Genomic DNA, 15,850 nt, shown 5'->3' with positions numbered 1-15,850 from the left:
GTGTGTATAAAATTTGTCAAAATACATAAATAAATAAAAAAGAGGAAAAAATATTTTAATTTATTTTTTAGCTGTATCTGTATAGCTTATGCAATTTGTCATAAATAAATAAATAAAAGGAGGATAAAAATAAAAATACTTCTTTTTTATTAGCTGTATCTATATGGTTTATATATATTTTGTCAAAGTAAATAAATAAATAAGTAAATAAGAGAAAAATAAAATTAAAAATATTTCCATTTCTTTTTCTATTAGCTGTATCAAATGGTTTATAAATAATTGTCAAAATGAATAAATAAAAAAATAAAAATAAAAAATAAAAATAAATTTTTAAAATTAAAATTAAATTAAAATCAAAATTATTCTCTGAAAAAAATAAAAATAAATAAAAATCTATATTTTGCATCCTTAAAGGAAGTTTTGAGAAGATTTCAGTGTCCCAGAGGAAAGTATTATGGAATACATCTTTTTTTTAAATGAGACAATTTGGCAGCTAATACTTAAATAATTAGAGACATGACAGATACATTTTTAAAGTTATAAAACTGCAATAAATAAATTAATTTTGAGTTATGTGAATATCACTCCTGTATAATCATGTTTATATTTTTCTGTATCAGGTTCTTTTTGAGACATAAAGACGACAAACACACAGCCGACATTGTACTTTCATCCTGACCTGAAGTCAGCTCTGACCCTCAGCAGAGAGACAGATGGAAGAAGTGAGACAGCAGCAGGGTGGGGGGTTATCCCTCCATCTACAGACCTGTCAGTCTAGGCCGTAGCATTTAAAACAGGTGTGGAGCTGTGCTTATTACACACTGCATGGTGTGTGTGTGTGTGTGTGTGTGTGTGTGTGTGTGTGTGTGTGTGTTTATAGGGAGGTCTATTAGGAGGTCAAAGACAGCCCAGCCCCTCATTAGGTGGTGAAGAGTGAGGCTCGACGCAGCTCACTGTCTCACCATCCAAACCAACCATCACTGCTGAGTTTCAATACATAACTACCCCCTTCACCCCCCACCCCCCGACGCCCTCTACAAACACACACACAGACACACACCAGAACTTTACCAAAGTTATTACAGCTATGTCTGGCTAAAGGGCAGATCTCTCCACTCCTGGAGAAATTAGTTTTTTTTCTGTTTGGATAGATGAAATCTGTGTTTTGTGGGGATAATGGGAGAATACTGATCCACAAGAGGAGCCTTTTTATCTGATGTGTAGATAGTAAGTTCAGCAACCACCACAGGTAATACCTCTGGGAGTTATAATAAAACAGACTCATTTATCAACAGCAAGATGTGGTGTTTTCATTTTTTGCTATGTGGGTTTAGCTGCGCTTTAAAGGAAGAGTTAATTTTTTGAAGGGCGGGAAGTGTATGAGGTGCTTATCCATAGTCTGTGTATTACCTACAGTAGATGGTGGTCAGTACACCCCAGTTTAGCTGCCTCAAAAAATCAGTTTAGGTGTAGGCCATATTTAGGAAGTTGTCACCTCTTTGCCTTGCCGTTAGACAACAATTTTCGAAAGGAAATCAAAACCATTATTTCGCTCTCTTAAAAGCCAGACTCCATTGAGAAAAAGAAGAATTCAACATAGCTGAACCTGAGAGCTGCTGGTCTGCTGCTGCCTCGATCCGTTAGTTTGTTTGTGTTATTGTGTGAATTTGACGTTTTAAAATCTACAAATCACTTTGTGGCTCTCGGCCCAAACATATTCCTGATATTCTTGTGACATATGAACCTCTTAGAACCCTTCAGACATTTGGGGCTGGCCTCCTGGTTTTCCCAAAACAAGTTGAAGCAGCATTTTGTTATCATTCAACACAGACTTGAAACAACCTCCTAGATGATATTAGACGAGCCCCGACTGTTTTTATTTCACACTGCGTATTCAACCCATTAATTATTTCTGTGTGGATAACTTTTTAAATTTTGTATCTCTTGCATCACTTGCCTATACTTTGGCAATTTTCAAATTACAAATCTTTGCTGCATTTTTATTACCCTGCAAAGCACATTGAATTGCTCTGGTGTATGAAATGTGCAATACAAATCAAGCTGTCTTGTCTTGCCTCAGAGGGTTAGTTTGGAGTCACTCAAGTCACACAATAACACAAAAGAAGTGATCGAGGCGGCGGCAGACCAGCAGGTTCTGTGCTCTAGCCTGCTTCTCCAAACTGGAGGTGTGCCAACCACCATCTACTGTAGGTAATACACTGACTATGAATTAGTACCTCATACAACCCTACTTCAAAAACTCCAAACTATCCCTTTAAATTCTTCACCTCCTGAAAGCTCAGTCATGCAATATTTAATGTGCTATGATAAAAGTAGGAGCGTTTGAGAAACCCTCTTGTGCACGTGAGTATCTATATTGAAATGTGTCCTCTCCTCACCCTCTTCTGTTCGTCCTCTGCGTCTGCAAACAGCTTCCTGATGTTGGCCTCAGACTCTCCCACGTACTTGTTGAGAATCTCGGGGCCGTTGACGATCTTTGGCTCGCGGGCCTTGAGCATCTTGCCAATCTGTCGTGCCATCAGGGTTTTACCGCAGCCTGGGGGTCCGAACAGCAGGATGCCCTTCACATGCTTACAGCCTGGAGACAGACGCACAACCGGGGAGAGAGGAAGTTAAACTGAGCACAGGAACTCATACATAGCAAATGTTTCTACTAGTTCTAAAGCTCATGGGCCGTATCTTACACCTGGCAAAATGGGGCACAGCGCGGCGCAACTGATATTGCCAGTTTCAGACTGATGCTGTGGTCATTTTCACGGCCAGTGCCCACGTTGTTCAAGTAGCAAATGTCTAATGCCCAGATAATGCACCGTTTAACTTGTTAAAGTGAAGTTAGATACGCCCTAAATGTTCTTGCGCCATACACTTCAGACCAAGCGCTATAGATCGTTTAAATAGGACCACATATCTTTGTTAGATGACTTTTAATCCAGTGTTTCAAATACGTTCATCAAGCAGCAGGACTCATCTCTTACAAGTGTAGGCTCTTGTTCCCTTTTCCTCCGCCCACTGGTTTATTATTGGCAGTAGTTATAAAATAATGAGCGTGAGAAGGTACAGTGGTGACCCATAAAGCAAAGGGAGATGCTATATTTCTAAAACCAATATCACGCAGGCTAATTTACTTCATTAAAAGATGGTTCAGTGACTTCTTGGATAAATTATTCCTCCAGTGAACTCAGTTCTTTAAGGGTTCGTTCTGTGCAATCATTAACTGGCTTTGAGTCAGTATTGTGTTGCTTTGATAAAGTGTGTGCTCATAATAAAATGTTCTCTTGCATAAATTAACCATGAATTTATTGCCTCAGAATGTTTGTGATTATGAACAGTTTTTGCATCGGGAGATTCTAGTGTCCAAACTCTCCCAACCATCAGTGGTGGAAGAAGTATTCAGATCCTTTACTGCAGTAATAGTACTAATACCAGACCATGAAAATACTTTATTACAGGTAAAAGTACTAAGTTTACCTAAGTAACAGTCAGTATTATCAGCAGAATAAGCTTTAAATATGAAAAGTAAAAGTACTCATAGTGCAGTAAAATATTACCTGTCAGTGTTTTACTATTCTGTCTGATGTTTTTGGATTAATAATAATGAACAGCCCTCTTTTCAGCTTTGTGACATCACGCCCCAAACTTTGACCCATTTGCTTTTATATCCGTTACCTTGGAAATCAAACAGACGCATTTTTGGCATACTGCATTTGACATACTATGTATTGAGACATACTAAATCTTTTTCTGGTGTACTTCACAGTATGGTAGCATGGGTGCTGGAGCGCACAGGTGGTTTTCACGCGACAAAAAGGAGATGAAAAACTGTAAACTAAAAAGTAATTGTAGTGGAGCAGAAATACAAAGTTGCATGACATGGAAATCCTCAAGAAAAGTACAAATGTCTCAAATTTGTTCAGCCATGAGTTAATTACAAATGTGGCGATAGAAGATTGAGGCAGAATCATTTGAACAGTTTTCCAGCCTCTCACTGCAGCTCCACTGATTTCCTTTGTTTTATTCCTTCTCCATAAAGATCAAGTGTGGAGTCTGCGAGCTCTCCACTCAACCAAGTTTACAGTGTAGGTCCTTTAGTGGCCTTTTGCACCTGCTTAATGACATTTAGCCCAGACTAATTGAGAGGCCCCAGATAACCATCTGAGCTGCCATTTGGGCCTGCTGAAGGAAAAGCAGCCAGGATGACAGGTGGGGGTGGAGGGAAGAAGGGAAAGCTTCTCCAGCGATGTGGGGGGAAAGTTATGTGGTTGTGTTGTGTTTGGGAGAGAAAGCGCTGAAGCTTCTGTCTGTCTGCTTCACCTCTCCGGGAGCAAAGGAGACACAAGGTGAAATTTTCAAACTTTTGCTCCACCGCACACACAAAATGTGCACACACGGGGCACACACCACCTCTCTGTCAGCACCTGCTCCCCCCGCTCCCCACGCCTGCCAATTACAGCTTTACCTTTAGCTGGATGCTCTATCAGGGCATGCCATCTCATTACAGCAGCCAGCTGGCCGCAGCCAAAGGCCGACTCCTGCACACAAACACCCGGCTAAAGGTCAGCTCACACACTGCTGGACGCTGCCACAGGCCCTCAGTGCTGTGCGTATATGTACCAGATTTAAGTAATGTGTGTTTGCCAGGCTCAGAGGTCTTTACAACAGGTTTTCACAAGACTTCTGGGTCTGGGAGCGAGGATTAGGCCTGATGTGAGTGATTGTGTGTGGGAGGGGAGGGTTTCTGTGTGAGTCACAAAGGAGACTACCTGATGGCCTTTGCAGAGTGAATCATTGTAGTAATCTGAAAGCTGTCAAAGATCTATTAATGAGTGTGTGCAGGGATCACTGTCAGAGGATGCCAAGGTCTTTAGTCATGGTCGAGGAGCCACAGAAGGACCTTGTCTGCTAATTGTTGCTTGTTGAGTTTCATCGTTTCAGGCAATGATACATTCTTCAAACGAATTGTTCAAAGTCCTGTTTGCCATAACATTCATTAAAGGATTAAACACAAGCTGAATATAGCAACAGAAAACTGTGACTATAAATTTGGCAGGTATTACGAATCTGTTCAATCTGATGAAAACTGGAAAACACTTAATCAGGAGTTGCCATAACAATTTGCACTCTTACACCTGTTTGTAAGTGAAGCCTACTTTACCTACAGTCCAAATAAATTGCTTTGGAATAAATTTAAAGGTAATGCAGAACTGCAACACACTGCAAATGTTATGCAAAAGGAGCTCTGGTATCAGTATTGGCAGATATCCAAAAAAAAAAAAGTGGATTGGTGCATTGCTTCTCACAACACAATCTTATGACACCATCATCTGAGTCTCAGCGAGACTACAAAACGTGGAGGAACAGGCACAAACATATAAATAAGAGATGGCTTGATAAAAAGAGAAGGAGGGAAACTCACCCATCTGTTCTACTATGTCTGGAGGGAAAACTCGGGAGGCGAAGGCTCGACGGAAGATGTCAGAAAACTCCTTGTCAAGGCCGCCAATACCCATCTTCTCGAAGTTCCAGTCTGGGCTGATGATGGACTGGCGGGACTCTCGGGTCTTGGATTTCCCTGGAGGTGTCACACAAAAACAAACAAAAGGTTTTGTTCAAAAAGACTGCCAAACATTTTATGATTATTTACTGGATACTTCTATCTGCTCTTACAGTCTGCATACAGCAGTTTTTTTTTTAATGTGAGACTTACAGAGAGTTGCAGGAGTTATTCCGAGTCCCAAAATGATTGTTTGAAATAAAATGAATATGGTGCAACTGCTTTGTCTTTAACATGAGGTAAGATTTTCACAGTCAGAATCAGAATCAGGTTTATTGCCAAGTAGGGTTGGGAACAGAATGGTGGCTAAGTGTGCATCTGAGTGATAGAATAACTTATCTTTCCTCATTTTAATCTGCCTGCACCAAATCTGAATCTTTAATTTAGACTTCAGGTCTCCTTTTTTGACAATACACACATAAATACAGGGTTAATGCCCAATAAAAGGCACTGAGTAAATATATTTATCTACATTTTGCATCCTGAATCTGAACAGAGCTTAAGAGCAGCACACTCCGCTCTGGCCTGTAATCCCACAGACTCTCCCTTCATTTTCCCCCAGCAGCTGTAGTTAGTACTTATTTTTTACATCTGAAATTACCTTTTTGTTATTACAGAGAGCGCAAAACACTGAAAAAATATACTGTTGGGTATCTGTACCAAAATCCAGGGACTGGTATCAGTTAAAATGCCTCACACAAGCCTCGCATAATGTCTCCTCTCTCAGATACATAGGTATAGAACTAGTTAAACAGCCCTCACGTGGTGGTGACATTAACTCTCTCGTACTTAAAAGAGAAGCTTTTTGGATATATACCCTGGACACTTTGGCTCCCAAAGGGCTTAATGTTGATTTTGACTTGAGGCCTTTTTTATGATGTGTGTGGTCCGTGCGCTTCATTTCTATGGGTCTAGGAACTTGTCATTTGTGTTTACATTGTTCCCTCAGTAGCTGGTATGATGTTGGTTTTGATTGTTTTATGCTACTGCTGTGTGAGCCATGTTTCTCATATTGTCTGCACTTGCCATATCGCTGTGTTTGATATTTATTAGAGACGCCTCTACAGAACATTTTTTTTCCCTTTTGATATCGCATAAATTTATGATGGTCTTCACCTGATGTTTCTCTTTATGTGATATTTAAAGTGTGTGGGATTTGTTTATATTTATATTTGCACTGCAGGCCTTATACCTGTGCATATTCTTAAAGATTTTCTTAAAGATTTTCTTATAGAATCTTTGTAAAGTGGTATTCTAGCATTGTTGCATTGTACTGCATTTAAAGATTGTTTCTCATCAATCAGAAATATATATTTTTCTTTTCTGTTTGATAATTATTATTATTGTTCTCACACCTGTGGTTTATCACCTGATTGTGTCAGGGGACCCTAAGGGGTTGTGTGTGTATATATGGAGGTGTATTCACATTCACGCAGGGGCCCGAAACGTAACACATGAATAAATTGTTCAAGGAGCAGCTTCTGGTGTGCGGACTTCATCTTTTATTCCATACTTACCTTTTGGTCCAGCACCCAGCATTAAGTTTTTTGGGATGTGCGTGCTACTTTTACCTGTTATCAGTTAAAACGTGAACAGTACCAAAACCTGTTGCAAAGTAAGTTTTCACAAACATGGAATTGGCTTTGGTGTTTTGATGCATGACAATAAACACAGAAAAAATTCAAGGAATATTAACAGAGGATCAAAACAAAACAACAATAAAGTGTAAAAAGAATACTATGAAAAATAAGTACAATATATGTTTTAAAATGAAAGAGCTGCACAGTTTAATTAATTGTAGTTTTGTGCAGGAGTGTGCTAAATATTGACCAGACAATGTGCAAAACTTAAGTACATATTAAGTATAAAAAGAACATGTGTAACACAGTATACAGAGATAGTAGACAAAAAGATGTGTGATGATGTAACGCATAGAAACAGACACATTTTTGCTTTGTTTCTAACTGATGTGCTAAATAAATGATCACAATATGCATATAACCAGAATATATTACATTTTAACCTCATCATGAGGGTGAACTGACCATCAGGTGGCCATCAGCACCGTTGGATTTGTGAATGTGGAAGGAAAAGCAAGCTGAGCAAAGTGTGCCCCCTTGTGGATTTATGAAGAATTGCTATAAAACAGTGACTATAAAAACACTTATTTCTTTATAAATGAATGTGAGGTTTGCAGTGATTTTAGGAGCTCACTATATGTCATCATCACGTCAGCTTTCGTGATTGTAACTAACATTTGCACTGGCTGGTAAATGGAGATTAAACCACAAAAGATTCTACATCTAAACTATCTAACTATCCATACTGTCATTATTTGAGATGAAGTGCTTGTGTACTGTTGACACTCACCAACCAGCGTCATGGATGAAGTCTCTGACTTCTCAAAAATCACCTGACTGTTTCCCAGCAACAAACCGATCTCAATCTGAGGAGAGAAACAATAAAGATGTAAATGATTCAGGACACAGTACAATGGGTTTGTTACCTTTACTCAACGCAACAAGTAACATTCAACTGCAACACGTCAACTACTTTAAATTAACTGTGTTCCTTAAAATCAATTATTTCCATGCTATATATATAAAAGCCTTTAATGGTACAGAACATTATGAACATCACGGGGCAGTGACAGATGGTTCTCCAGATACCTTTGGTTTCTTGTTAGAGCCACGTTCTCCCCTCAGGATGCTGGGGTCCATGGCCTCAATATCCTTTATCAGCAGGCCAAACAACTTATCACAGAAACTAAACACCAGCTAGAAAACAAAACACACACAGAGAGCAAAGTGAGATTCACGAAATAAGGACAGAAAAAACCTTTTAATTACACCAAACAAATGGAACATGGGTGGACAATGACAGGACATGTTAAAATGACTTAATTTAACAAAACCAAAACAATTGAAACACTCCATTTCACTGGTCTTTCTTCGTTCTTTCGTTCATTCTCTTATAAACTTATTATCTAAAAAGCAATGTCAGTAATTCCCCTAACTTTTAAAATAAATTCAGAGTTTGTCCAGTTTTTATGAATGTTCACACTGTCACATTATTGACATGTAAAAGCACCTGCTGGCCGATGCTGAAGGCCTGGTTGTTGAAGTGCTGGATGAACTCGCTGGCCATGTTGTCCGAGTCGTAGGGGTTGCTGTCCACATTCTTCTTCTGCAGGAAGTCAATTTCCACTGTCATGGTGCTTATGCACTGTTTGGACTTGTCGAACTTGTAGTTTGTTACTATGGAGAAGTAAAAAAAAACGACAGGTGGTGAGGGTTGTAGGTCAGACAGCAACATCTGGATTACCTGTGATTGGACTGATAGTTCTCCTTGAAGCCTAGCAACTCAAAAAGTTGGCCAATTGCACTGTTTCTCCTGCACATCCTCATGAGAATATGTCTTCTTTCTCCCTTTGCAGTGCTGTCTAATTAAAATTAAAGCTGCCTTAATTGATCTTTGTGGCCACTTGGGGGGAAGAGGATGGAGCTGAAAGCACAACTTCTGACATATTATCAGCTTTTAAAGTTGTTTTGGCAAACAGTTGCCTTTGTACACACTCAGCACACACAGAGCAAGTATAGGATTCAGTTGGAGTTAGCTCTGCACCAACTCCTGAGAAAGTATTTAAATGTTATGCCGCATTTCCACTGCATGGTACAACACGGCTCTATTAATGTCGACTCATTCATTTTTTGTTTTCCATCGGCAAAAGTTGTGGACAGTACTTGGTCCTTTTTTTTGGTACCACATCGGTCAAGGTCCAGGGTCAGAGAGATCATCACTAGTGCAACACTGGACATCCTGCACAAATCTGCCCTTTTTATCACTTGACACAGATTTTAAAAAATGGCAACACTGCGCTGCACACTCTGCCATACAATTGACGAAGTGTGGACGTTCCTCCGTTTGGTTGCTGATGTAGAGATTAAGCAAGTATAGTTTTGAAGATTCTGTCACGGCAGTTTCACGCTGTGTCGTTAAGAGAATCCCACCCACACTAAGGGGTACTATCTGCAGTGGAAAACAAAATGGAGGAAAGGACCTAGTAACAGAAGTGAGTTAAGTTCAGTGGAGCCGAAGCATGAAATGAAAATGCAGCATTTTGTTTCTTTTCCAGCTCGTCACTAACTTTGTTTTTCTGCCTTTTGGCGCTGCAAGTAGTTTCTCAGAGCTTAAGTGTTTTAAACTGCAGATTAGAGCAGAGTTTAAGGGTTGCAAAACAAAAACAATGAGCTAAAAGAGGCTAAAACGCTTCAAAGAGCTGGAGGATACTGTGTGTGATAATTTGTGGGTTTGCCTCTACAATCGACCCGTTTCATGTTTTATCGATCATTACTGTAAAAATACTAATTAGTGAAGCTTTACATATGATCATGGTTTTGGATACAGTATACCAAAGTGTGTGACATTAGATCTCACTCATGTACACTGTATCTAATAACCTAGTACAGAACGATTATCAATAAATTATCACTTTGTCTTCATCTTAAAGGGGAACTACGCCCATTTTCAAAGTTCATACATGCTATTCCTCTGATATAAGATGGAGGTCTGGAGCTGCACCACAGACACTGAATGGTGAAAGGTGTTCTAGATCAGTGGTTCCCAACTGGTGGGTCGCAGTGTAAAAGTAGGTCTCGGGTCCATTCTGAATGGACGGCAAGTGACTCGCAAATGTGTCAAGTTTGTAATACACACTTTATTTTAAAGTAAGGTGAATTCCAGGCACAGAGCTTTTATTTTGAAGTGCCGTTTCCTGATGTAGAGTGTGTGACGATTCTTCAGGTGATTATAAACTAATGAAAACATAGTTATGAATATTATATTCCCTTTCTGCCCCTAAATCCTACACACTGGACCGACATGTTATCGGTATCGGCCGATATTGGCTTTAAAATGGATCAGCCAACATGCTTTTTCTTATTTTGCACTATGAATGAATATTACACACATTGTAAAGTATTGTATTTCATGTCTCCATCTGCTGGTGGCCCATCACGATAAGAGTATGCATGCATAATATGATGTTAATTCCACTACAGAAGAGACTTGATGATCACTAAAATTAGGTGGAGAAAAAAGTGGATATCGGCCAAATGAGTTGTCATATATCGGCATATTGGATATCGGCAAAAAATCCAAATTGTGTGTCCCTACTTTACAGTTTTTATAATACAAGCTTGGGTGAATAAAGTCACAATAATGAAAGCAGTAACACCGCTTACAGCATTCAACATCCACACAAATGCAGTACCCAGTTTCAGCCAGCAGATGTCGCCATTTCTGACTGTTTAAAATGCTTTGAAACTGTGAACCATTTTCAACACTGCTGCTTAACAGTGATCGAGTGCTTCAGAAATCTCTGTTTCCCCCATTACCACTGAATATCTCACACAGCTCTATCATTTACACTGTCTCTGACATTTATGGTCTGATTATGTTCAATTAGACGGCAACAAAACAGCAGGGTCTAAGCTCATTAGTACATTCAGAGTGGTTAACAAATCAATTAACGCCTTGTTAGCAGGCTGTTATAATCAAACATCGATTCCTCTCATCCTTTAGTGTGAAAAACAAAATCAGCAACACAACAGGCAGTTCCTGAATCTGACATGATTTGTGGTGCCCTTTTTAAATTGTCTGAATGTCTTCAAACTGCTGCTAATGTCTCATTATGGAAATGAGATTTACTGTAAATGGCTCTCCGCCAGATTGGCATGATAATTCCACCGCTGTCAGGTAATTACCAAAATTACATCCACAATACTGCTGAATTATTCATATCACAATTACCAGGAGACACTGCTAAAAACATTTGATCCATTACAGAACTTCATGCTCAGATATTCTAATATGGTCTAGACAAAAGGACACTGAGTACTTCTTTGATCAAATAATAAAAATAGTATTTCATTGGTTTTATCACAGGCTATTTTACTGCTAATAACCATTGTTAATATCTGGTTTAACCTCTTCTACTCCACCCTCCCTACCATAAACCCATTTTTATCTTTTTAGGGGGAGAGGGGATCTTGAATGCTGGAAACCTGACGATTAATTTGAAGTTTGATGTCAAGTTTTCTAACCTAAAAATTCTGTAATAAACATTGTGTTATGTTGGGGCGCCTATTCAAACTTTTAAGGTTTAGAGTGTATAGAGGCTGAGGACAGTATGATGAAGTATATGATGACTATTCGTGTGCTCAATTATGTATTTAGATTTGGTGCTACATGTGATCATTTTTGACAACTCAAGAATCAATAAAATTGGTCAAAAATCCCTACAAAATACTACATTAAGGTACCAAGACCTCCAAACATGACCTCCAAGACATCTCGGAAATGTCAAATATGTTTGACATTTCCGAGATGAGGCACTATACTTAAAAATAAAGTGTGTTTTTACGAATGTGACACATTTGCAAGTCATTTGAGGTCCATTCAGAATGAACACGCAACCAACTTTTAGACCCTGACCGACCAGTTGGGAACCACTGCTCTGCATATCATTGGGTGCGATACTAGTAGGCATGAATGATTTGTGACCACGACTGGTTCGGAGGGCTGGCACTCTGTACCTTCTCCCTGATGGTAACAGCTTGTATATACTAAATAAGGAATGTGAAACCTCTCTAGTAATCACCTGCTCGTTCCTCACCACTTGGGACTCGCAGGTCATCATCACACTGTTTTGCTGCTGTCCAGCAATCTTACTAGACAATACACCTACAAGAGTTAAACACAGGTTTTAACAGAGCTTTTTCACTGGTTATAACCACAGTTTATTTCTGGTTTTTATGTTTGGTTTTAACACATATTTCCCTGGTCTAACCATAGTTTATCCGTGGGTATAAATATAGTTATTCCTAGTTTGTATAAGTACAGTTTGGCCCCTGGTTTAGCCTTAGTTTTAACCCTGGTTGTTAGAGGTTTATCACTGGTTTTAAGACTGTTGTCATCTCTTGTTTTAACCCAGGTCTTAAACCTTATTTTAAACACTGGTTTTACTCAGTTTTATGCCGTTTAATCCTGAATTTGACCGCTGTTTCAAACCTAATTTTAACCCAGTTTTTATTCCTACAGAACCCTTGCTTTGCTTTTTTTTTTTCAAGACCATGTCAAGAAAGATTAAGATATCTTGAGGCTTTCTCACTCAGTGGGATTATATTTTCATTCCTCCCTTTCTACTCCTGATATGCCGACAGTATCATAATAGCGCCCATCATTTCGGGCACCACTTGCCCTCAGGGAGCTGAGAAAAAATATTTTTTATCAAAGAACAGGTCTTCACTTTCTCTGGATGCTGGCCAGCCTCTGAGACAGATGTGCAGTGACGCCACCCACCCATATTGTTATACTGTCTCTCCCTGCGCCGGGTAAATCACGCTCCCTCCACCCACCATGACACCTAAATAATAGCTAAACCCCCTAACCCCACGTATAATTAGTAACGTGTAGGATATGACCATCAGAAGTCAGCACAGGGAGATGTTTCTCTGGCAGAGAGAAAGACTTTAAATGACTTTAAAGTCAGTCACATGTAAGTTGCATGAATCCTTCAAAGTCTGAGCGGTGGGTTTGATGTCTTGCGTTTCCACTGTGGCGAGGTGTCTGTGACTCAAACGGCGTTCAGTGATAAAAGAGAACGACTGTCAAGAACTGCTAATCAATAGATGACAAATTAATGGCAGTCATCACAAAAGGCTGAAAGGATGTCGTAGAACAATACGAAGCATGTGCAGCCTGTAGATACATGTGAGGCACAGCCAACCTGTTACCAATAGCAACCAGGAACATAAATTAACTTTACCTGTAGACAGCTGGGTAAGTTAAAATTATTATTGTTGTTTACTGAATTGTTATTGTTGTATTGTTACACTTTGCCAGAGCATCAGTGGTCCTTTAGCTGCTCTTGCCATGGGACCGTTTACATTGTTTGGTTTAGACTTTGTCTTTGTCTTGTCTGCCCTGACACGTGAGCCGGTGACAGGCAAAGAGATATGGGCGCTGTCCTCCTTAGGCGGACTGGTTTTCTTTCTTTAATTTTTGTTTGTTTGGTTATTTAATCTGCCTGCTTCCCCCACTAATTACCACTCACTCAGGTTAAACCCAGTCAGACAGTCAGGGCAGGCTTCAGGTGTGCCGTGGTTGATCTGTTTGCAGTGAAGATAATAACGTGTGGAACGGTGTTAGCACTTTGAGTGCAAGACCTATTGATTGCAGTGTACACTGGTGTGACATTGGAACTTAAACTCTGCCTTGTAAGTGACAGCTGAGGGGGCAAATCATTTTTCATGCTAGAGACCTCTAGTGGGTGTAACATATAGAAAATTACCAGTCTTATGCTATAGAGTAAACATGAAGCTTACCTTCAACCTCTTGTCCAATCGACAGGCCGGCCCATTTTCTCTGTAAAAAGGCAAAAGCAAGTGAATGATTTAGTTTTATGTCTCATTATTTCATTTTGTATTAGGACACATTATGGCAATGGAAAAAAAAATCAAACTGGTTACCATTTAGCCCTCAATAAGACAATTACATTTTCCAGAGGAACAAAGTTATCAAAGACCTCTAATTAACAACACTATGAGTTTCAGAGACATCAGTGCAACGTTCCTCTGCAACGTGGTCTTATTTCACAACACTTCTCTACACTGAAATGCAAACGTAAGATCTATATTTAAAACATACTTAAGAGTCAGTTGACAACTTTTATACATAAGCTGTGTTTTTGAGATGGCAAACAAAAATGGCTGCCATATCAAATATGAGTCGATCAGCCAATGGATAACTGAATTCTTGTTGTAAAATAAGACCGTCTTGAGGAGGTTACAGTAGTACCTGTGTAACGTTGTGGCTGCCATAAAGACGGAGGAAGAGCAGGCAGAGACAGGCAAGCAAAAAAGGAAAAAGCAGTAACAGACAGATTGAGACAAACAAAGAGGTCCATGCAAAGAGCCCAGACACACAAGACAGCATCATGTCTTAGAAAAAATCTTAACATAGTGGAGGTCACATACGGCTATCGAGGTTAAAAATATATATGTCATGTTTCAGAAAAAAGTGTTCACTGGTGCTTTGGAAAGGAAAATTACCCAATGAATAAAAGTATGAGACAGAAAAAGTAGGAATAGAATTATCTCATGTTATCAGGAACATCAAGCATTGAAGAACACTGGTTAGCTTCATACGCCAAAAGACACATTTTTATTTATTTTGTCTCACAACAATCACTCTGGATGACATCTGCAGAAAACAGTTTAGCAGCGATGCACAGCCACCGTCAGGCGACACAGTAATCATTGAGAACAAGTTGCAGGCGACATTCTGCCCTTAAACAGCGAAACCTACCTGTGGCAGGCTGAAGGCGATGGTCCCGGCGTTAACACTGGGATGCTTCTTCAAGGTGAACACAAACTTGTGGGCTAAATTGCGTACAGTCACATGTCTACATGGAGACGAATGATAGGAGACAGAGAGAGGGATTACATTCATTGGGTACAGAAAGAAAGAGTCAACCCTGATGTTGCTGTTCTTCCAAAGATAATCCCACTCACTGTTCAAACTGCTGCTCCTTCTCATTGATGACAGCACAGTTGGTCAACGACAGTTCGTCTGTCGGGCAACGAGCCGCTTGCATAATCTGAAAAGGAAACGGAGAAAAATGTAAACAACAAACATGTTTCCATTCAACTGTCGAAAAGCGAATTTTCAGCCAACTTTTGAAATGAATAAGACATCTGAATTGGACACGTTTCCATCAACTGGTTTGAAGTGGATAAAAGTGGCTCTGCAAAGCGTAGTTTTCTCAGAGGTTGGCAGCATAGGCTAAGAAAGCGTTGACACTGGCACAATCTTGTCAAATTCCAAGTGGGCTAAACCCGACTATAGCCTCAAGCTTGTTGGCCCTGCTCTGGAACAGAGTTATCCCCTGAAAATGGACTTAACCCAGGGCTAAAAGTTGCCAGTGTGTAACAGGGCTAAGTAAACGAGTGAATTTTAGAATGTTGACAGAAGTTAGGTCTGAATTGTAGGTTAATCCTGGGTTAACTATATGTGTGTGAAAATGGGCTAAGTTCGCCCAGGGTCGACTCTAAGGACAGCCTTGGGCTTAAAGACAAGAGAAGTAGAGGTTGCGAACCAGAAACAAAACGCCTTGGCCATCAAACTCATCTACGAGAGAAAAATGGAGAGAGGTCTTTGGAAATTTGTTTCAGTTGGGTACGTTTTAATTGTTCTTTCATATCAGCTAGTATTGGC

At 39.7% G+C, this 15,850-nt stretch overlaps 1 protein-coding gene across 1 annotated transcript in view; it reads right to left on the bottom strand.

Moving 5' to 3' along the window:
* Nucleotides 1-15,850, bottom strand: part of LOC126400327 (vesicle-fusing ATPase-like) — a 42,687-nt gene that overhangs the window by 19,947 nt on the left and 6,890 nt on the right. The window contains exons 2-9 of the mRNA XM_050060966.1: nt 15,148-15,233; nt 14,942-15,038; nt 13,960-13,999; nt 8,663-8,829; nt 8,242-8,349; nt 7,943-8,018; nt 5,435-5,590; nt 2,400-2,599 (exon numbers count right to left, since the gene is read on the bottom strand). Of these exons, the coding sequence (XP_049916923.1) occupies nt 2,400-2,599; nt 5,435-5,590; nt 7,943-8,018; nt 8,242-8,349; nt 8,663-8,829; nt 13,960-13,999; nt 14,942-15,038; nt 15,148-15,233 (930 nt within the window). The remainder of the gene's footprint in view (nt 1-2,399; nt 2,600-5,434; nt 5,591-7,942; nt 8,019-8,241; nt 8,350-8,662; nt 8,830-13,959; nt 14,000-14,941; nt 15,039-15,147; nt 15,234-15,850) is intronic.

The sequence above is a fragment of the Epinephelus moara genome, chromosome 13 (genome assembly GCF_006386435.1).
Source record: "Epinephelus moara isolate mb chromosome 13, YSFRI_EMoa_1.0, whole genome shotgun sequence".
Classification (NCBI taxonomy): domain Eukaryota; kingdom Metazoa; phylum Chordata; class Actinopteri; order Perciformes; family Serranidae; genus Epinephelus; species Epinephelus moara.
Note: the sequence above shows the minus strand (reverse complement) of the source record. Positions and strands in the feature narration are given on the sequence as shown.